The sequence below is a fragment of the Phascolarctos cinereus genome, unplaced genomic scaffold, assembly GCF_003287225.1.
Source record: "Phascolarctos cinereus isolate Bilbo 61053 unplaced genomic scaffold, phaCin_HiC Scaffold_5;HRSCAF=322, whole genome shotgun sequence".
In the NCBI taxonomy this organism is placed as follows: Eukaryota; Metazoa; Chordata; class Mammalia; order Diprotodontia; family Phascolarctidae; genus Phascolarctos; species Phascolarctos cinereus.
Window position 1 is genome coordinate 305,342,280 of NW_027555958.1, and position 22,839 is coordinate 305,365,118.

At 40.5% G+C, this 22,839-nt stretch overlaps 2 protein-coding genes across 2 annotated transcripts in view; one reads left to right on the forward strand and one right to left on the reverse strand.

Moving 5' to 3' along the window:
• The first annotated feature begins 236 nt into the window (after nt 1–236).
• CFAP97D1 (CFAP97 domain containing 1) lies at nt 237–6,899 on the forward strand. Its single transcript, XM_020972558.2, has 6 exons — nt 237–417; nt 1,702–1,772; nt 2,104–2,222; nt 4,713–4,836; nt 5,727–5,783; nt 6,683–6,899. Exons 1-5 carry the CDS (start codon nt 294–296, stop codon nt 5,781–5,783), a joined length of 495 nt encoding a protein of 164 aa, XP_020828217.1. The 5' UTR covers nt 237–293; the 3' UTR covers nt 6,683–6,899.
• MPP3 (MAGUK p55 scaffold protein 3) overlaps nt 6,883–22,839 on the reverse strand; it is a 46,164-nt gene continuing 30,207 nt past the window's right edge. Inside the window, exons 18-19 of the mRNA XM_020972798.2 lie at nt 18,322–18,444; nt 6,883–13,043 (exon numbers count right to left, since the gene is read on the reverse strand). Of these exons, the coding sequence (XP_020828457.1) occupies nt 12,867–13,043; nt 18,322–18,444 (300 nt within the window). The 3' untranslated portion in view covers nt 6,883–12,866. The remainder of the gene's footprint in view (nt 13,044–18,321; nt 18,445–22,839) is intronic.

The following is a 22,839-nucleotide window of genomic DNA, read 5'->3' on the forward strand; positions in this document are numbered from 1 at the left end:
CACTGTCTGGTGACCTACCTGTGAAACAGACATCAAAAGAGAATAAATTGTTATCATCCCTGTTTTGAAGGCCAGGAAACAGTAGCTCAGAGAGGTAGGTGATGGGATACTATGACCCCAAGCCACCACAAACATGCTCTGTGGGTCTTGCAACCCTCTTTCTTAGCAACTTGGCTGGGCTTTTCACTGATGTCACAACAGATTGACTATGACAGTCATTAATGGGTAAAGCTAATAGATCTCAGAGTTAATATGTAAGTGCCTCATTTCTGAACTGAGATTAGAAAGAGAAAATGAACAGCTCCTTAGAATACTTAGCGTATCCTGCAATTGTCGCTAATCACAGACAGAGCACAACTTTTAAGAAGAAACTGGATGTTGGACACCACGTGTCTCACAAGAACAGAGTGGAAATAGGTACGGATGGGTCAGAGGGTGTTCAGTGGGTACTTGTGGGTCAGAGGGTGTTGGTGTGTTAAGGATGCTGAAAAGTGCTGTCCTACTTGGGGTGACACTAAAAGAAATAATAAAACAGTTCGTGACTTCAGAACGTCACAGGGCTTCTTGGACTTGGCTTATGAATTGATTTTATTTGCCTGGGCTTCTCTTTAAAAGAAAGGACTTGGGAAAAGGGGAGACGGAGGGGGAGGGGGAGGGGGAACACACAGCAGTAAGTGGGTAATGATAGAGATGCAAAAAAACCCCAACAAAGCATTAAAAATATACAAAAGAAAGCAAAAAGTAAGTTCAGAAAGGACATGAGACAAGTTTATTACTACTTGCTAAATTTAATACACACTTTTGAAAAACTCTGGCAGTACATTATTTCACATAGAATTATTTTGTGTTCCTATTTGTATACTGTTTGTGTTTCTTGAGACTGTTAAATTCAAAATTTAAAAATTTTATTATTATTTTATTTATTATTCTTTTTATTTTAAAAAACAATGCAATGGAGGCTATTAATCAAGCCCTCCTGGATCTGGTCAAGGAGCATTGAAGGCCTAACACGTCCACTCCCGAGTTCATTTCATAGAGATGATGGGGCCTGAGGCACTCAATGAAGGGAAGTTAAAGAGAGAAAAGAAGATGTCAGTGCCTTTATTTCTAGATTTGTGTGGGATAGAAGTGTAAAAAGTCAGTTTTACAAACACCAAAAAGAAGTTTATCTGTGGGAGGGTTTCTTTTTATAGATTCTACCATTTTTGTCAAAGCACAGGCAATCTAAGTAATGTTGCTTTGAGAAATCAAACCAACTTAAAAACTATTTGGCCTTCTAAATATAAATTGATCTGTTGGAGTCTTCTTGTACAAAATGACTAATATGGAAATATTTTACATGATTGCACACGTGAACCTATATCTACTTACTGGCTCAGGGAGAGAGGAAGAGAAAGAGACACAGAATTTGGAACTCAGAACTTAAAAAAAAATAACTTTAAAAAATTTGTTGTAACATGTGATGGGGGAATAAAATATATTTTAAAATTTTTAAATCATATATAATATAAAATATAATATGTATATATAATTGATCTGGCTCTAACTTTAAACTGCTCCTAAATCTGAAAGGGAGATACGTAGATAATAGATGTAGATATATAAGCAGGGTAGCTAACTTAAGAGATCAGTATGTCTACTCAGGTTTTGTAATTACACTTCTGACACAACAAATTCATTTATTTCATCCTTTTCCTCTAGCCAAGCCTGCAGTTGATACCAAACCTCCACTGGCACACACGCACCATATTTTAAAACTAAGTAAATTACAGGTATGTGATTTGACTACTCCCAGAATCTCTTCTATGTCAGCTGAGATAGACATTAAACTCTTAACAGGGACCAATTACCCAGAACTTTGCCAATCACCAGTTGTCCAACACCAAAGCATTTTAATGGTCCCTACCTGAAATTCTTCCCCTCCATGTTTTTTCCCAACTTTCATTTCCCTCTCAACCAGCCCTGTTACTTCCTCTGTCAAATAAGGGGAGCCTTTCTCTCAAATTGTTGCTACAGGAACAAATGAATGTGTCTCTCCTGAACATAGTTCAGCTCCTGGGCACAGAAATGACGTCCCCATCATGGTGACATTTTTATTACCAGGGTGAACAAAAGAGAATTAATAAAATCGAATATGAAAACAAGCAACTGTGTCAAAAAATTGCTGATGCCCAACGTGGTCCCTCCAAGGTGGATTGCTGGAACGAATATTTTTCCAAGAGGTATTATTCTCATTTCCTTCCCAACACTGCCATGAGCCTTTTCTCTGAATACCAGAATGACATTTAACTCTCAGGACTCCTGCCTCCTTTATCTCTTCATTAACACACTACTGCCAAAACAAACTTCCTAATGCACAAATCTAACCAAGACTCTTTGCAGCTTAGGAAAGAGACTCCCTATCTATTTCAGTTTGGCATTTGGCATTTTAGCAAGCTCTTGTTGAGTTGAACTAGCTCCAGAACCGATGGTTAAATTTGGGGGGGGGAGCATTTACACCTTAGAAATAGGCAAATGTTATTAATCAGGGTTTAATTTATTATTTTATCTGACTCTAGACTTAAGAAAGTGATAGAGAAAATATTAATGCAGATTAAACTTAAAAGTGTATTATGTACATTTTCAGACAACCTGTTGATATTAAACACTTACTAGCGCTTCCTTGCATTTAAGAGATCTTGATTTTACCCCAACATTCCTCTGTACATATTGGCAGGCAACCTCCTGTGCTTGGAATTCTCTTCCTTCATATCTCTCCCTATTGAAATAGAACTCAGTTCTGTGATTCAGAGCTAGAGAGGACCTCCAACACCATCTCATCTAGTCCAGACTGTTGCCCTTCATTTTATAGATGAGGAGACTGAAGTCCAAGAAAAGCTAAGCTACTTACTACCCAAGGTCACATAGGTCATTAAGTAGTTTCAGTCGTGTCCCACTCTGTGTGACCCCATTTGGGGTTTTCTTAGCAAAGATACTAGAGTGATTTGCCATTTCCTTCTCCAGCTCATTTTACTGGTGAAGAAACTGAGGCAAACAGGGTTTAGTGACTTGCCCCAGGGGTACACAACTAGTAAGTGTCTGAGGCTGGATTTGAAGGCGGGTCTTCCTGACTCCAGACGTAGCAGTCTATCCACTGTACACAGGTAGTAAATAGCAGAGCTGGGAGCACATGATGGGAACACAGACCTAGAGCTGAAAAGGCCATCTTGTCCACCCCCATCATTCTACCATGTCTTCTGACTGACATCAGTGTACTTCCCACCATCTCCCCCAACCTCTGCTGCCTCTTTTACCTTTAAGGTCCCTTCCTGATCACCAACCCCATTCTATCCCCAGCAGAAACAAATCCCTTGTTCCTCAAATTTCTCTGCAGCACTTAGTTCTTTTATCACGTTCTGCCTGGTATTGGTCAGTCAATGAGCAGTAATTAAGCACCTGCTATTTGTCAAGTTGAGATATAAATGAAATGGCCCTTGCGCCAAGGAGCTTACATTCCTTTGAAGGACACAACACCGATAAAGATGTACATAATGTGTACATGTACCGTATGTACATAAAATATATACCAAAAAAATCAAGGTAATTTTGAGGAAAGGGAATAGGAGTGGGGAGGGAATCAGGAAACATTTTGTATAGGATTGTGACATTTGAGTTGAGCTTTGAAGGAAACTAGGGATTCTAAGGGGCAGTGGTGAAGGAGGGGAAAGGATGTGCAGACACACAACAGCAAGATGGCTACTTGGGCTCTTGTTTGTGTGGTCATCTTAACCCCTTTAGATTATAACCTTCTCAAGGACAGATAGAGGACCATTTCTTCTTCCCCTGCTATCTAGCAAAGGGCCTTGTGCACAAGAGGAGGTAATTAATGTTTCTTCCAATTAGGAGATTCCTAGGATATGGATCTAGGGCTGAAAGGGACCTCAAAAGCCAATCTAGTACAACCTCCTCATTTTACAGATGGAGAAACTAAGGCCCAGGAAGGCTAAGTGACTTGCCTAAAGCCACACAGGTGGTATCAGGTAGATTGCAAACCCAGGTCTGACCAGAGCAGCCAAAGGGAAGGTACCCTTTTATTTTCTCTCATGGGCATCATACAAACCAGAGAGCTTTCTATACAGACATGGAAATGCAGTGTTCTGAAAGCTATAAATCAAATCTAGGTGCGCCTGCACCGTTGTGCTGGTAGACAATTGGGCAGCTCAGGTTTTCATTAATGTACCCTTACCAGGTTTGTGATCGTGAGCAATTCACTGAACTAGTGCCTCAGTTTCCTCACTTATGAAAAAGGGGGTCGGGAGTTGAGCCTTTCCCTTCTACCTCTAAATCTTTGAGCACATTTATTGTATGTGCTATAGAAGCCAGGATTTCTGACTCCAGCACCAGGGCTTCTTCCACCGCACCCATTGCCTCCCTAAGTCAGTACAACCAAAGTACTCAGTTGCTGGCTGATGGTTTTCCAAGAAGAGAATTTTGCTGTCATCTAAATGCAAGGCATCATGGCATACACATTCCCTAGTAATCTTTCTAATCTAATAAGTATGCAAAGGTCACAAAAAATGGCAAGTGAACTCTTTTAAGGCCATCCCACCCAGAAATGTAAAATTTCTTAACTCCTGATACCTCAGGTCAACCCAATGAGAATTTCGTTGTTTTTGTTTTTGTTCTTCACCAGTCTTGGTGTTTTGTGGTTGTTTTTTTTTCTTCTTCTCCAGCTTAAACAGAGAAACTCGAAACAGAGAATTAGTGAGAATTACTATGGAGAATCAAGGAATTCTTCGGAGACTTGGAGACCGTAAACCTCACTATGACCGAAGGGCATCAGAGATAGACTGGCAGGCATGTGGGGCAGGGTTATATTTATTTTACTTTCTTAGACATACAGATTTCTTCCAGATTCCAAGTGAGGAAAACCTTCTATAGGATTCCCATGTAGCTGAGCTTAACAGTCAGTGAAATGAAAAGGTTCACTAAAAAGGAGGGGAAAAAAAAGAACTAAACCCAGTCATCCACAAGGACTTTCTGGGATGGCTTCAGATAGTTTCAAATAACAGAAGCTTCCTTCACCACCTATCTTGATGCTTCTAACTTAAGATAGAACAGAAAATGTGGGTTTGGGAAGGTGTAAGCAAACAGAAGAGATTAAATGTAGCTCCAAACTCATTAGTTAGTATTTTTCTTGTTGCTTAACAGCACAGTCATAAATTTCACCCCTTAATGGAATGCTTTACAATTTGCAAAAAATAACTCTGTGATGTTGGTGGTACATCTTATCATATCTCATGATTATTAATGCCATGAAAAACTGTGGTGCATGAGAAATATCATAAGGTATTTTCCCTTTAAAAACAACTCAGTAAGTGCCTACTGTGTGCCAGGCACTGTGCTACTAAGCCCAAGGTAAAGACAGATAAAGGATAGTCCTTGCTCTTGAAGAGCTCACAGTCTAATTAGGGGTGGGGGATAGGGGGAGAGGGGAACAACATGAAAACAACTATGTACAACTGTGTACAAACTATCTGTAGACAGGACTAACAGGAAAGAATCAACAGAGGGAAGGCACTAGAATTAAGAGGGATTGGAAAAGGTATGATTTCAGCTAGGACTTAGAAGAAACCAGGGAAGCCATACCCACCCAGGACTTAGCGTGTCCAATTTCCATACCAACATCAAATCAGGTTGTAAATGCTAGTTCATTGACATAAATATTTCTGCCTTTTTCCTTCAAGAATTCCAGACGGTATATAAGAAATACCACAAGATATCTTCTCTACAAAAAGGACTAGGTATGTCCCTGCCCCTTCCCTCTTTACTGTAAAGCCCACAGTTTTCACTTTAAAATCCATTCATAAGTAATAAACTCTATAAATAGCAGAGGCCATAGAGAGCAGGTAGATAAGATAAGGTATGATCAGGAGGATCTAGAAAGAGGAGACATAAATGAATTCCTGTTCTCCAAATTTCCACCGTTCTTCAGTGATGCTGAAGTTACGTTATAAATAGGTCTCTGGGACTGCCCAAGATATCATCAACTTGACAGTTTGCATATTATTTGTTACAGGGTCCTATGGACTAGATGTCATCCAGTCCAACTCTCCTTCATTTTACAGTTATGGAAAGTGAGGCCTAAGGGTGATTACGTTGACACAGGTCACGTGACTTACTGAAGTGGAATTTGAACCCAGATTATCTGTCTCTAGGGCCAGTATTCTTTCATTATTAGCAGTCATTAAATATTGGGCGAAAGGAGACAAACCAATAATAATGAACATTATCATAATGGACATCTTCCTAATGCTTTCTTAGGTTTACAAAGTGCTTTATATGTTACATTCTAAAATAGAAAAATTAATTCAGATAGACACAGACAGACAGACAGATAGATAGATAGATAGATAGATAGATAGATAGATAGATAGATAGAAAGATAAATATAGATTTGAGAATTATATCATTCAAGTCTCACAACAACCCTGGGAAGTGTAAGTTCTACAAAAAGAGAAACTGAGGTTCAGAGAGGATAAGTGACCTTCCTATGGTCATGCATAAGTGTTAGAGGTGGGCTGTGAACCCAGGTGGTCTTTACTTCAAGGCCACCATGCCATAAATAATTGTCCTATGTAATTAATGGTTCTCTCTCTTCCCCCTTCCCCCAACCTTTTTTTTCCCTCTTAATAATTAAAAGAAACATCAACATGGGGAAAAAACCCAGAAGAGGCACGGTAATCTAAAATCAACTTGGATTATCATGGAACTTCCTAAATGGATGAATGACTGGATCTTAGGAAGCTACAATAAAACTTGGTGCATGAAATGAGTAAGTTACATTATATTCCTCACCTGAATCTAGAGACAGAAATGGAACCTGCCACCAGAAAAAAAAAAAAAGATGCAAGCACGTTTTTATTGGTTTTTTTTTAAACAAAGGACATTTCACACTCAGACCTTATTACCCTTTTAGACATAGACCAACAACAAAATGAAAAAGGTGATCATCAAGCTACAAGTTGATTTCTCCACCCCCCTCCCCCAAAATTATGTGACAAAACCAAGGTTAAAAAACCAACAACACGTGGAACAGATGTCATTTTTTAGACATTCTGTCAATACACAAAACTGGAAGAAGAACCTCTCGTTTAAAATCCCAGCATACAGAACAACGATGTCTGCTCACATCTGCTGCAACAGTGAAATACTCCATTAACTATGATGAAAACATAACAAAGCAAATTGAGACCACAGTGCATAGATTTTATTGCTGACCATACAAGTCGGCACGTGTGACTTTTAGAGAAAGGATGGTTTGATCTCCCTGTATTTATTTACAGGGTATACAAATTATTCTCTGTCTTTTGAATGTCATTGACTCTATGTGATAACAGAAATATTCTTCCTTGTTCATTGGCTCTGAACTATATTTTTTGAGGATGGCCACTGTACTTATTTCTAAAAAGTCCCACAGTTATTAAAAATATTTCTAAGAGATACTATTTCTGGGTCGCCGGCTCATGCCCTCAAGGTTATGACCAGGCTAAACTGGTAATTGCAAAATTAGATTTGAAATAAATATCTTCAAGCATGTATGTATTCTAGTGTGCTAGGGACAAAGCATGATTTGTGACCACCTGGCATAAGTAGAGTATGCCATGATTAATTGGGTTCATTTTCTTATGTTGACTTGAGTCCTGTGGATAAGGGAACTGCTAAGCAACAAGGTAAACTCCACACCCATCCCCAACCCCACCTCCAAGATCTCACTGCCTGTCTTCCTGGGTTGACAGCCAAGTATAATTATTAATTATGACTTAAAAGGTGGCAAATAGAAACAGGCTACTCAGTTATACTTAAGAATCCCTGGGCACATGGTGATTTAGAAAATCACATATTTACATTAACTATGTTCTGTTGTATTTTTATTTATTTTGTTAAATATTTTCCAATTCCATTTTGATCTGATTTGACCCAGTGTTGTGGGCCATGTGGGTAGCCAGCCTCCTATCTGACACCTCTGGTAAAGTGGATAAAGAGTCAGCTGGGTTCAGGTCCAACTTGTGACATATTAGCTCCTGTGATCATGGTCAAGCCCCCCTTAACCTCTCAGTGATCCCAGTGTTAGTTAGAAGGGCTTAAGTTTCCACAGGTAGAATAATGCAGAGATTTAAAGAGCAAAGGTCCCAGGAGGTGGCACACTGTAGGTGGGCTGGTCTTGACCAATACGAAGTAAGTGAATTGTTCCAAGAAGACCCCAAAATCAAGATAGGGGTCGAGTCAGCTCAGACCAGTTAGGGTCAACCTGAGGACACCTGAAAAATGTTAGTGCGCCTGCTTAATGAACTTCATTACTATTATCTGACACTCCCCGCATAAAATATGAGCCTCATTAACGAGTCATGGGATGTATGACCAAGGGAGGGGGAACATACTTGAGCACATCAAGGGGAAACATGTAAGGAAAGGTGTAACCTGGGAACGGTTGGACCAATCCTGGCCTGGGAGGTTTCGCTCCGAATTCAACTGCATAAAAGCACACTTTCCCTTGCACTCAGGGACCACCCCTCCTGAAGAGGGGTGGAGCCCGCTTCTGGCCAGAAACGTCTAAATCCTCTGGACTTTCTTTATAATAAATTTTCTTGATACTAAATTTTTGGTGTCAAGCCTATTTCTAACACCAGTCAATTCTTTTAAGTACATATTCTCCACCTCCACTCAGGATAATAACAGTCAGTGGTATGCTGGTAAATATTTAACAACTAGCTCTTGAGAAGAAAAAAATTATGCATAGGACATACTTTTAATCTGCATTCTTAACATTTGCTTTATCAGCTTCTTAAATCCAGCCAATCAAAAAAATAATAATAATAAATCAAGCCCTGATTTATAGTGTGTGCTGATTCCCAAAGTGTAAATTTTCACACTGAAAATTTAACAGTCAGAACCCAGAGCTCGTTTAGCATACCTCTGAAATAGCCAGCATTCACATAGCATTTTACTTATGAGAGCTATCTCCTCTGATCCTCTCAACACGAAGTAAAGAGGCTACTATTCCCATTTTACAGATAAGGAAGCTGAGGCTGAGGCTGAGAAATGATTTATTTGCCTGATGTGTTCCACAGCCAACAAATGTCTGCCGAGGGGTTCAAACCTAACTCCATGTCTACTGCTCAGAGACTCTCATTGCACTAGGCTGCCTCCCTGAGTGGAGGCCTTATCTCTGTTGTTCCCCCCTTAGTATCCTAGGAACATAGATTTAAGGGACCTTGGGGGTTCATCTAGCCCAAGTCCCAACCCCTCTCGTTTGACAGATTAAGAAACTGAGACCCAGAGAGGTTAAGCTATTTGCCCAAGACCACATAAGTTGGCAGAGCCCAGATTTGACCCCAAATCCTCTGATTCCAAATCTAGCTCTCTCCCTACTCACTTTGCCTTCTCATGAGAAAAAAGAAAGAGTTAAAAAATTTGCAATTGACTTCTTCAGGGTCTGCTGGGTCACAACCAACATTTCAAAACAAAATAGAGTTAATACCTTGTTTAATTTGGAATCCTCAATTCTGCTCCACATAATCGAGAGCCCTCCAAGTTCAATTCAATTCAACAAACATTGAATTCAGTACCTCTTACAATGTTCCAAAGAGGTAAAACAGATGAATATGAGAACGAGTCTGAGGTATTGGTGAGCTTGAGGGTGGGGGAGTGGACAAGGTTTGCTTGGGAGCTCAGAATTTAAACCCACTTCCTGGTAGTAAAGAGGGTTTAGCTTTTGGCCCCTGGTCTCCAGTCTGTCTTCAACAAGTGATGCAAGAGCTTGAGCTCGTAGGGGGCTATATCTTCACATCAACACTGTCTTCGGCCTTTTAAAGAAGGACGGAGGACCCATCTAGTGTTTTCTAATTCCCATACCTAGTAATGCCCAAACTGGTGGTGAGAAGAATTTTAAAAAATCAAGCTACTTCATCTGTAATTGTAAAAACTTAGTAACAAACTAAATGTCCAACTGTTGGTAAACGGCAGGACAAACTGTGGTATATAATTGAATAATATACAGCCATGAAAAATGACCAGTATGAGGAACGTAAAGAAATTTGGACTTATACAAAGTAACACAAAACCAAGGAAACAGCAACAAAGAAGAGCAATATATACACTAATTATAGGAAAGGAAAAATATTTCCATAAGCAGAGAGAAAGAATGAGCAAAAAGTACAGAAGAGAATATAGAGGAAGAACCTAATAAATGGCTATGGTTATATTGTATGTAGAAATTTATTTTTAAGTATAAAGAGTTATAAATGTATTTATATTTGTTTCTGTCCTTTTTAAAAGTTAAGTGCACAATAAATTGTTCAAATAACTATTTTTTAAAAAAATAACCAGGCTCAAAAAAAGAGACTATGCTATTTTAGGATTTTTTTTTTATAAAATACTAAGGGGGAAAAACCTTACATTTTATAGGCAACAAAAAGAGACTACATTTAATGCACTGTCTATTCATGTGTATTAACATACATCTGTTAAAAACAAAGGTTAGTTAATTTAATCATTGGGTAGATAAAAGAGAATGGGATTGAAGGAAGGACTGAGAAAGCAGTACATACATGTACAGGGAAACAACACAAAACACTAGAACACATCAAAATTCAGATCATTGCAACAACCAGCCCTGATTCCAGAGGACTGGTGACAAAACACACCTGCTTGCCCCTCTTTTTAGAGAGGTAGATGTTAGCCTACAGGTGCAGAAAGAGGCATACACTGCCTGAGATGGTCAGTGTGTTGGTTTGTTCTGGTCAATTCCACGTCTATTACAAAAGAACGTTCTGTCAGCGGAGTGAAGGGTATTGGGAAGTGATGGAGCTCTGACAAAAACATCAATAAAACATTTTTTAAAAATCAAGAATATAGCAGAAAATAACTCGTGGTTAAAAATAAAAAATACAAACCAGTAACAGCTGTTTTAAGATCTGAGGCCTATATGGCACTCTGACAAAAACATCAATAAAACATTTTTTTAAAATCGACAATATATCAGAAAATTACTTGTGGTCAAATTTTTTTTAAAAATGCAAACCAGTAACAGCTGTTTTAGGATGTGATAATATATACATACATACATATATATATATATATATATTCAGAATCACCACTGTGGTAGCAATAGAATATAAGAACTAGAAATCCAATGCAGCATTTTCTTCTCATCACATGGATAGAAACTTCAGGAAATCTCTTCTTTCCTGGAAAATTGTCTGGAATAAGGTACTCCTGTTAAGCATTTTGGAGAGAGAGCAAACTGGACAGCAGCTTGCAAAACCTAGCTCAAAGCAATAGATAAACACAAACCAGGCCACTGTTACATCCATGCCCAATGAAAGATGGAGCTGGGTGGGCCTGGCTGAAATGAGAGGTTTTGGTCCTAATACAGCAGCTTGTACAGAGAAGAGCACAACCCAGGTAATAAAGAAATCAAGAAGAAACTTAATGGGGCTAAATTAGAATAATTAATTTCCTTTTCCTCTCTAATTCATTTGACTTTTACTGGCCAGCTGAAGCCCACTTGGGTTCTCATGGGTAGAAGGGCCAAAAATGCTTGCTTCTATGTTGGTCTCCAGCCCTTTTTTCAGCCTTAGTATTGCCGAGAAAGAGTCCAGCAATACCTCATTTATCTTTTGGCAGCCATAGTTTTATGGATTTATAGCCAAGAACTCAGAAGTATGGGGGAAACGCTTCTGAGAAGTCAAAAGAAAGTTCACAAAGTCCATGTGCTCAAGATTAGCTCACATGTTTTATATAGGGTTGTATATTCAGAGCCAGAAGAGACATTGGAAATCATCTAGTTTCACCCCCAGCTTAGAGGCCCAGAGTGGCTTGTCCAAGGCAGTGACAGAAGCAGAATCTGAATCCAGGTCCTTCTGTCTTAAATCCAGCACGTATTCCACTGGACCATGATGACTCCATTGGAATCATTCTGACTCTTATTTGTACTTTAGACATTACTGCCAATTTCAGAAAGTGAGAGAGGAGACAAAAATTATAATTTCAAAAATCATGGCTGACCGAGACCACTTAGGATGGGGCAAAGAGCCCTACTCATCTACTACACCCATGAGAAGAGAAGTGGGCATAAACCACCCTCATTGCCAAGCATTGTTTACTGCAGACTTTTCCTAGCCTTGACATTTCATTGGTAAAGGGAATTCTCAGGTGAAGGGACTTCCCTCTTCTGATGCAGGTCTGTAACTTTTCTGCAATTTAAAGTTTTAGAGAATCTTTATCTCAAGAACTTGGAGGTTAAGTGACATGCCCATGAATCAGAAACAAGACATCAACCTAGGTCTTTCTCCCTTGAAGGCTGGCTCTCTATACAGTAACTACGCCATGCTACTTCTCTATATGGTTTAGAAGGCTAGGGAAATGTGTAATACTTTTTATTAAGACATCCATTCAAAATGGTTCTGATAAAGTTTTCTTATTGAAAGGGCAAGAGGGATGCCTCCTTAATTATGTGGAAAATCCACTCATGAGAAACACCTCCTTTTCTGATAGTGTTGAATAAATGAAGAGTGACCTTATTTCCAAGGCTTAAAGATCTCTTGGCAAACTTAATTAGTTTAATTAAGGTCTCCAACTTAATTAGGTCTCTGAAACTTGAACTCAGACAGCTACTGAACTTTGGTACAAGGCATCAGTGTCAACTTTTGTCTTTGATATTTTCTACAACCAAAACGTGTTGTTCTTAGAACACCTTCATCTCCAGTGATTACCCTGATCCAAAAGGGGCCAGGTTTGCATTACAAAAAAAAAAGATTACTTCCCACTTAGAAATTTCTTCTGTACAAGGCGTTGATGATGGCAGACATGGGCGCAAGATGGAATTACCTGACCCAGCTGACTGGGACCCAGTGAGAGTCTTTGCTCAGCTTCTCTAAGATCCCTTTGAGTTCATTGTATGTACTCTGGAGATCTTCATTCACCAAGACTGTGTCCACCAAGTGGCCGTAATGCTGGTCTATGAAGGATGCTGAGGAGAGCATCTCCTGCTGCTCCTCATTCTGCAAAGGAAGGAGCCATTATGGCAGAACAGGCAAGAAACTGTAATAGTGATCAGTACTAGCATCTACATAGTGCTTTAATGCTTTACCATTACCTAACTTTATCCTCACAACTCTGGGAAATAGGTGCCATTAATCCCATTGTACAGCTGAAGAAACTGAGGCAGACAGAGGTTAAGGGCCTTGTCCAGGGTCAGACAGCAAAAAAGGTAGCTGAGGCCAGACCTGAACTCAGATCTTCATGATTCCCAGACTGTTGCAGTACCTAGCACCTCTAGAGACTGGAAAACCTACCACACAAAGGTGCAAAGACTCAGGGCCAGACAGTGTTCTCTCCTATTTTTTGAGTTGTAAGCAGACAACCATGCTACTTGAACAACAGGCCTTTGAGGACCCCTGGCCCTCAGTTTCCTTTATAAAGTGTTGGAGTAGATGATTTCTGGAGTTCCTTCAAGCCCTAGAAGAGATGAATATGACTAAGCTTGAGAATCTGTGAACAGAGATTAGTGTTGTAATAATAATAATAATAATTATTATTATTATTATTATAATATAATAACTCACTAAGTTTCTTAACCCAAATTAGGTACAGTTGGTCCACTAGCATTAAGTGCCTACTTAATATAGCCAGGCACCATGCTAAATGATACAATTCAGACTCTAAGGTCAGTGGGGAAAGGTCAGAACCAACTTAGAGCAAGTCTTTGACTTTTAGACCTCCTTTATTAAAAAAGCCACTCACCTCTCAAGTCTTGCCCCTCCATCCCGCCACCCCTATCTTTGCCATTTTACAGATGAGGGAAGTGAAAAACAGAAAGAGGTTGTCACTTGCTGAAGGTCACACAGGTGATATTGGTAGAAAAATAGATATCTGAAGGGCGAACTAATTCAAAGCAGTTGAACACATTAGTACTTATGCATTTACGGTAAAATCTCACCCCCTCCCTTTTGTAGGGCAACAGCTGCCTGGTAGGCAGAAAAGAATTTCACAGCTCTTGTGGGTTCAATTCAATTATTTATGCATATGACATCTACATATGCAGCCTTAGTCTCTCTCCTGAGCTGTAGTCCCACTTCACCATTTCAAAGTGAATGTTCCATTGACATCTTAAACTCAACACAACTGAAACAGAACTCATTACTTTAAAAAAAAATCCCTTTTCTGAACTTCCCTGTTACTGATGAGGGCACCACCACCATTCTAGTTACCCAGGTTTACATCCTCAATATCATCCTGGACTCCTCCCTTTCTGTCCCACAAATCCAATCAGTTTCCGAATCTTGTCATTTTTGTCTCCTAAGTATCTCCCCATTATGTCCCCTTCTCTCCATTTACACAGCCATCACCCTACCTCCTACCCTCATCACTCCTCACCTGGAATATTACAAATAGCCTTCTATGGAGACTCCCTGCCTCAAGTCTCTTCCCATTCCAATCTACCCTCCACACAATCACCCCAATGAATTTCCTAATTCCTAATTCATCTCTTGACTCAATAAACTCTATTGGCTTCCCTGTTCCTTCTAAGATCAAATGTAAACTTCTCTGCTTGGCATTCCAACAGTTTCTATTGTTCTTACATCCTACTCCCCTCCTTACACTCTACAGTGCACCATATTGGCCCATTTCCTGTTCTTCACACACAATGCTTCTTTGCTCTGGCTATCCTGCTTGTCCAGAATGTTCTACCTCCAAGAATCCCTGATTTCCTTCGAGACTCAGCCCACGCACCACCTTTTTGCAAGAGACCTTTCCTGGTCCCTCCCACTAGTGAACTTTGTATGCATCTTAGCTATGGAACAGGATGTAGCAGACCCACTGCCTACTGGCAGAGAGGGAATTCTCCTATATTTACCAGCTTGAACCCTTGGAGAGCTGTAAAACAGTGACTAAGAGGTTAGACTCTATGCCATCTGGAAGGAAAAGAAGTCATCTTGCAAGAATAGTAGTGAGGACCAAAAGAAGAAAGTAGAAGCAAGGATGAGAGCAAGAGGCCAACAGGTCAGTGAGATGGAGTAACTATGTCAGACTAGGTGCTGATGAGAGTCGGGGTATCCTGTTCCTGTTGCTTGTCTTCATTTTTTGAAGAGGACCAATGACATCACAGGTGATGTCTTGACTTCTGCATGAATTGGATTTTTTTTTATTATTTTTTTAAGGCAATTGGGGTTAAGTGACTTGCCCAGGGTCACACAGCTAGTAAGTGTCAAGTGTTTGGTCTAAGGCCAGATTTGAACTCAAGTCCTCCTGACTTCAGGGCTGGTGCTCTACCCTCTGTGCCACCTAGCTGCCCCCCTGTGAATTGGATTTAAGTAAGGCAGAGCTGCACAAAACTGTCAGCCTCATTCTGTCTTCCAGAGTCACCTAAGTCCAGTGACAGGACAAAAACCGAGGCAGTGGGTGATGGCCTAGGATGTAGTAAATGACCCTGGTGCCTTTGATGTCTGACCAAGCTCTCAGTGCTCCACAGTGCCTATTTCAGCTGCCTTAATGGCTACCTATTTCAAATGCCCTTCATGGCTGGGGGAACAAATTATTATCATCTGCCCATTCTGCCAGGGGGAAGTCTTGCTTGGGGTAGACATCCCGCTAACTCACCAACAGGTTTGAGGCCTATTGGTTACCCTCAACCAGGGTTAGCCCATCTGCCAAGATGGCTTACTGCGGTGTGGCCCCTGAACATGCTACAGCTTCTTGGAGAAATGAACCATCTTAGTCTTAGCAGAACAAATCAACTGGGGAAAGGAAGCTGAGATATTAAGACAAAGACTGTAGGGAACTATGCAGAGTTAATATGGAAAAGGTGGAAAGTAGCTAAAGCGGTTCATGCTACCAAGAACAGAACTGGTGAATCAGTACTTTCCCATCCTTCGCCTCATTCATATTCTCTCCAGGGAGAGAACTGAACTTGTTTCCCAATCCCTGTTTCTAAAGAGTTTGTGTTGCTTTATCTTTTGTGGTTTCTCTGAGATAAAGTGGTTAACCACTGAATTGCTGATGTGTGTGTGTGTGTGTGTGTGTGTGTGTGTGTGTGTGTGTGTATGTGTGTGTCCCTGCTCAGTTCTGGCAGAAGAAGAGGTAACAGGTGGTAAATTATCCAGGACAGAAATAGATAGATTTTTTTTAATAACTGTTGGGACTTTCCCAGAATGGGGGCTCTGAGCTGTACAGCAGAAAGAATGACTGATTCATGTTTTTATAGCTTCCCAAAAGCAGAGAAAGAGAAGATGGATCCAAGCCAAATCTAGACTCAGTTTCCTCACCTGTAAAACGGTAATAACTACCTCACAGGATTGTTGAGATATTCAAATGAGATCATCTATATATGTCCCTCTGAACATTTCTCATATAATAAATCAAGTTATTACCCATATCACATGGAGTTTCAATTATTGCTTAGCTTAAAAGTGCTGCATAAAAGTCAATTATCACCATTACTAGAACTGTACAGCTTCTGACTTGTAACAGCACTCCAACTGTAGATCTAAGGAGGAATTATGAAAAATTACATTGCATTTACTCTGAATTTTGTATTTTCTTATAATTGTACATCTTGTCTCCACCCCCCAAATGATAAGCTCCTTTTGAGCAGGGGTTGGTTTTTGAGTTTTGAGTTTAGGGTTATGGTTTTGGTCTCTGCATCTATCTCTAGAGCTCAGCACAGGGCTTAACAGTAGGTGCATAGCAAATCAGTGTTGATTGATTTTTTAGAAAGGATGCTCAAATCTCCTCAATGAGAATTCTGCCAAAGCATTAGGCTTCTCAGGCAAGGTTTTATTAGCATCTTGCTAGAACAGGGATTTGAACCAAATATAGCAAAGGGGAGAGAACACAGGATGTGGCTTGTCTAAACCCCATTCCTCTTATTTATCACCTAAAGAACCTCAACTGACTCAGTCCTACCCTCTGGTCATTAGTTTATTTCTTTGTAAGATGAAGGACTTGGGCTAAATGATCTCCTCTCCAGTTCTGATTTCAGGATTCCAGGAATATTGCTTCAGTCTGCAGCAGCCTTTAATGTTGTAGACTGTTTTAGAAGACAGAGAATTTTATTCTTGTCCAAACTGGGGGGGGGAGGGAGAGGGGAAGAAGGGAAGGGGAAGGGAGAAAATGGAAAGAGAGAGAAAAGAAAGAGAGGAGAAAAAGAGGAGAGAGAAGAGAAGAGAAGAGAAGAGAAGAGAAGAGAAGAGAAGAGAAGAGAAGAGAAGAGAAGAGAAGAGAAGAGAAGAGAAGAGAAGAGAAGAGAAGAGAAGAGAAGAGAAGAGAAGAGAAGAAACAGAATAGTAGTCAACTAGCTTTTATTGAGGACTTACTGCATACAAGAAACTATATCAAGCACTAAGGATACAAAGAAAGGAAAAAACAAAAATTAAAGCCATCATCCCTGTTCTCAAGAAGCCTACATTCATGGGGGGGGGGGGCTGGGGTGGACAGGGACCTAGGGGAAAAATTGTCTGTTACTGTAGAGTTAAAATTTTGCACAAGCACTGATTCAGAATAGAACAAATATTTGACTTTGGTATAGAGCTCAGCACATTCGTTTATATCTTATTACATTCTGACGATCCCAAAATCCTGCTAAAATTTAGAGCTAGAAGGTACCCAAGAGGCCATCTGGTCCAAGCCCTCCTTTACAAAGTGTGAAAGTGGACCCATGATTAATAAGAAGGCAAACAGTCTGGTTCAGAGGCGTTGAGGTGGCACACTGTATCCTGTGTGTCTAGAACACGACCTGGAGTCAGGAAGACCTGAGTTCAAATCTTGCTTTAGACACTGCTGAAGGATCTTAATCTCTGTCTGTCTCAGTTTCCTGATCTGTAACATAATAACAACACCTACCTTTCAGGGCTGTTTTGAGAAATAAATTGAGACAATATTTGGATGGTGCTTTGCAAACTTTAAAATGCTACATAAAATGCTAGCTAGTTCAAGTATCTGACATAGAATAACAGGGAGAGTCCGACCTTGCCCTTCCCCCTCAACACAGACACCACGAAGGTGGCTTTCTAAGGGAAAGTAGGAAAGCAGCAAAGTCAAAACTTTCATCCTTTGCCTGGAGAAGCCCTGAGCAGCAGGGCCTTAATTCTCTCCAACTGAACAAGCCAGCACCTCTAGGCTTTTCTCACAGAACACTTTATAAAGAGGGGCTTATGTAGGAAGCAACTGTCTCTCCTCTCCAGGGGACCCTCGGGATGTCTTCCACACAAAGATTTCCAAGCACAGCAGAACTTTGACCACCAGGCCTCCAGAAGAGAGAATACAAAAGCGTTAACTTACGAGTAGACCTGAAGCGTCCTCAGAAGTTGGTGACATCGGTGAGTTCCCCTTCCCTTCTTGGATGCAAGGCTTTACAAATATAATGTAGGGTTTGAACTCGGGGGTCCTCAACTGTTTCAATGCCTAGGAAAGGGAAATAGGGAAAAAGGGAGGGGCTATGATTACAAAGCAGTATTTTTTTAACTCTCCCACAGAGCACCACCTTGGCATCAGCCGGAAGACAAAGACTTCATTCAACTCAGTGGACAAGGCAATAGATTCCTGGCAGTGCCATTTTTATCCCTCTTCAAACATCTTTCCCCTCAGCAACAGGACTCTCAGAATCAGAGAGCTGAAAGGGCAAAAAAAGTCTGCTTTTGTTGGGGGCTTTTAAGGAAGTTTCATTGGTTTTGGTCCTATGTCTGTTTTTTGGGTTTTTTTTTAAGTTAAGTGACTTGCCTAGGGTCACACAGCTATGCTACTGAAGCTGGATTTGAACTCAGGTCCTCCTGACTCCAGAGGCAGTGCTCTATCTACTACACCACCCAGCTTCCCTCTATGTCTGTTTTTAATGTATGTTCTCTGAAAGCCGTGATGGATGTCTAAATCACCAGGTGACAAAATACCAGTCATCGTGGGATCTTAGGTTTAGAGCTGGGAGGGGCCTTGGAGGCCATTTGGAGTCCAAGCTCCTCATTTTACTGATGCACAGAAAGGTTAGGTGTGTGACCCTTGGCAGGTCACTTGACCTAGTTCTATGCCTTAGTTTCCTCATATGTAAAACTGGGATAATAATAACACCTACTCCACAGCGTAAGATGAGATTATACATGGAAAATGTTTTGTAAACCTTAAAGCACTTTATAAATGCTAGCTACTATTAATTCTGGCCTTTTAAGCACAAATTAGCCCTCTCCCTATGCCTCTTCATGGCCCCCTAGCCAAGAAATCCCTTGATATTTATTTTTATTTGTGCACCTCCTGCCAGGATGCCTCATTGTGACATTGAGTTGACCATGTGTTCTTAAAGGCAATGACAGTAAAGCACAAGATTTGGGAGGTACTATCATTCTAGAAAGGCTTTGAGGATGGTCCTGGAGACAACTGTCACTCGACCAGCCCAACTAAGTAGAGAGATGTTCAGCATCTATAGGCTGGCCACTTGGTGATGCATTCTTTGGCCATGGCAACTCATGGAACAAAAGAAAATACAAAATGGCCCTCAGTCCTATACCCCCTATACCACAATAACAGTGGCAGAGTGACGGAAAGGGGGACAGAGTGTTCTAAAAAGAACACAGTCATCAGACTTAGCTGCTAATATTTATGGGAGGATATGAACATGTAGGATGGGGCAGGCACAGATGGGAAGAAACACCCACATCAGGGAGATTACAGATTCTCCAGAATATTGAAATGTACATGAATATAAAACTTAATAAACTGTACCCCACTAATGCAGGACTTGTCACAGGACCAAAATTCCAACAAAGTACTACATAAATGTTAGCTATTATTGCTATCATCATAATGTTGTCGTCATCATCATCATCATCATCATTGACAACAACAACCCTGGATTACATCTTACTCTGTGCTTTTCAAAGAAGAGAAATTTTGCTAAAATCAATCCCCCCACCAAAAAAAGAAAAATTACTTATGTTGGAGGGGGTGTGGGAAAACACATTAATGGACTGCTGGTAGACCTGTGAATTGGTCAGGACGTTCTGGAAAACAATTCAAACCTATGTCCCAAAAGTTACTAAACTGACCTACAGATATCACTACTAGGCCTATGCCTCAAAGAGATCAATAAAAGAAGAAAAGGACCTATATGTACAAAAATATTTACAGCAGCTCTTTTTGTAATAGCTGAGAAGTAGAAACTAAGGGGGTGTCCATCAATTGCGGAATAGTTGAACAAATTATGATATGTGAATATAATAGGGTACTACTGTGCCTTAAGAAATGACACACAAAAAAAGAATAGTTTCAGAGAAATCTAGGAAGACATATGAATTGATGCAGAGTGAAATGAGCAGAACCAGCGAAATGATGTGTAACAACATGAAGAAAATGAACAACTATGAAAAACTTAAGATCTCTAACCTTAGTGATCAGTGACTAATATGATTCCAGGGTGTTGGTGACAATATATGATGCTGCCAGCTCTTTATAGAGGGGCGATGGACTCAAGAAGCAAAATATAGTGTGTATTTCTAGATATGGTTAATGTGGGAATTTGTTTTGTTTGGCTATGTATATGTCATAAGGGTTTGTTTCTCTAATTTTTAAATGAAGTTTGTTGGTGAGACAGAAAATAACTGCTAGTTAACTGAAAACATAATAAATAGATAGATGATAAATGAATGGATGAATGATAAAAATACATAAGCTTTTATTGAACACCTGCAATGCACCAGGTATTGGGCTAGGTGCTAGAGACATAAAAGCAAAAATGAAACAGTCCTTGCCTTCAAAAGGTTTACAAAAAGGGGTATGAAGATGGGTGAATGAAAATGTTAAATAAGATTTCTGGGGGACAGGCAGATTTTTAATCTAAGTATGAGAACAAACCAGTGAAAGATGTATGTAGCTAGTTAGTAGTTTCTATACAAATAATGGTACTAAATATAAATGAATCTTATTTATTCACCAAAGCAAAAGACCTCTCCTTGTAAACCCTTTGGTGGAAAGGGTTAAAATCTATGTGTGCTCAATAATAATAATAATAATAATAAAGCTGTATGCCTTTACATAGAACTTATAACTTAGACCTTTCATTAATTCTCCCTGCTAGTCCCCTAAAGGATGGATTCCTCCTACTTTATTGGCATCTCCAGCTTTATACAATAAATAATGTCTCGGTAAATTTGTAAAGTAAGTTGAATTCTATTTCTTCATTGATTTCTGTTAGGAAATATATGTGTTGCTATGAGAAGAGGAAGGATGTAAAAGAGACTAGGTTAAAATCTTGAAAGATGCTGTCAAGGAAGAGGTAAATATTGTGGCAAACCCATGAGGTGAGAGAAGTTCAGTATCAGCCATGCTTCTGAAGCACCTTCTGTCTTTCCCTTCTTTTTTCTTTTCCTTCACCCTTCCTGGCTTATGAACCCTAACTAGCTATTTGTGAACCTGGGGCCAGTGACACAAAGTGTATCCTCACAAATGGTGCTGGGGAGACCACAGAGGCAAGGGGATGGGACAGCCACCTGGGGTTTCTCTGCCGGTGTGCCATCTGGTAGCTTCCTAATTTAACTAATTATTCTCATTAAGTGCTAAGTTCAGTTGTTTTTAAACTGCTGGAAAGGACTAGTGGCAGCCTCCAAATTTGAGGGGTGGGTTCTAAACCTCACTGCTGGGGAAAAGCTGACTGGACTTGGAGTCAGAAGACCACAGTTCAAATTCTGGCTTATTACCTGTGTGGCTTTGGGTAAGTCACACCATAATATTTAAGCCTTGAGGATTAACTCTTCATGTTGTTGTTCAGTCCTTATCAGTCGTGTCCAACTCTTCATGAACCCATTTGGAGTTTTCTTGGCAGAGATACTGGAGTGGTTTGCCATTTCCTTCTCTAGCTCATTTTACAGATGAGGAAACTGAGGCAAATGGGGTTAAGCGACTTGCCCAAGGTCACACTAGTAAGTGTCTGAGGCCTGATTTAAACTCACGTCTACCAGACTCTAGGCCCAGCACTCTATCCACTGTACCACCTAGCTGCCCTAACCCTAGAAGTAATAGGGAGTCATTGGAGTTTACTGAGTAGGGTCAGCCTTGCATTTTGGGGAAATCACTTTTCAGCTGTGTGGAGGAGAATGGACTGGAAAGGGGAAAGGCTTGAGGCAAGAAGAGGCCAATCAGAGATTATTGCTATAGTACAGGGGAGAGGTGATAAAGGCGTGATCTAAGGTGGTGATTATATGAGTAGAGGAAATCGATGTGAGAGGCATGGAGAAGGGAAAAGATTCAGCAGCTGACTGGATCTATGGACATGGGGATAGGGTGAGATGCTGAGGAGGACACCTATGCTGTGAGAGCCTAGGTTACTCAAAGGGTAGTGGTGCCCTGGATAATAATAAGGAAGTCTGGAAGAGGGGTGGGTTTGGAGGGAGAGATAATGCATCTGGGTCCCAATTTATCCATGCCTACCCTTCTAGTGTGACTCCCTCTGCCCCTTACGAAGTAAAAAAGGGGTAGGAAGGATGTTACTTACCCATCACTGCCTCAATTGCACGGCCCACCCTCTCTGGGGCACCTCCCAGGGTCACAAAGTGATATAGGGGTAGCACTGATGTAGGGGATTCCATCACCTGTGCAGTTGCTGGGGGAGCAGTTAATTTAGGATTTAACTGTCCTAAGCCATCCATACCTGGCTCAGAAGAGGCTATTGCAGTAGGAGTGGAAGAGGGAAGACTGTTGGGGGTTAAAGGAGGGGCAGTGGTGTTGGAGATAAGCCCTTCTATGGCAGAGAGGGTGGGATGCAGCCTGTCTTCTGGCTGGTTCACCACACACCCCCCGAGTATATGAATCAGGCCATAG

Excerpts from the sequence above, each read along its gene's own strand:
- CFAP97D1 (XM_020972558.2), top strand. The coding sequence starts at position 294 with ATGAACAGCTCCTTAGAATACTTAGCGTATCCTGCAATTGTCGCTAAT. Across the intron at positions 418-1,701 it reads CAAGAACAGAGTGGAAATAG|CCAAGCCTGCAGTTGATACC; the intron begins GTACGGATGGGT and ends CTTTTCCTCTAG. Across the intron at positions 2,223-4,712 it reads AACGAATATTTTTCCAAGAG|CTTAAACAGAGAAACTCGAA; the intron begins GTATTATTCTCA and ends CTTCTTCTCCAG.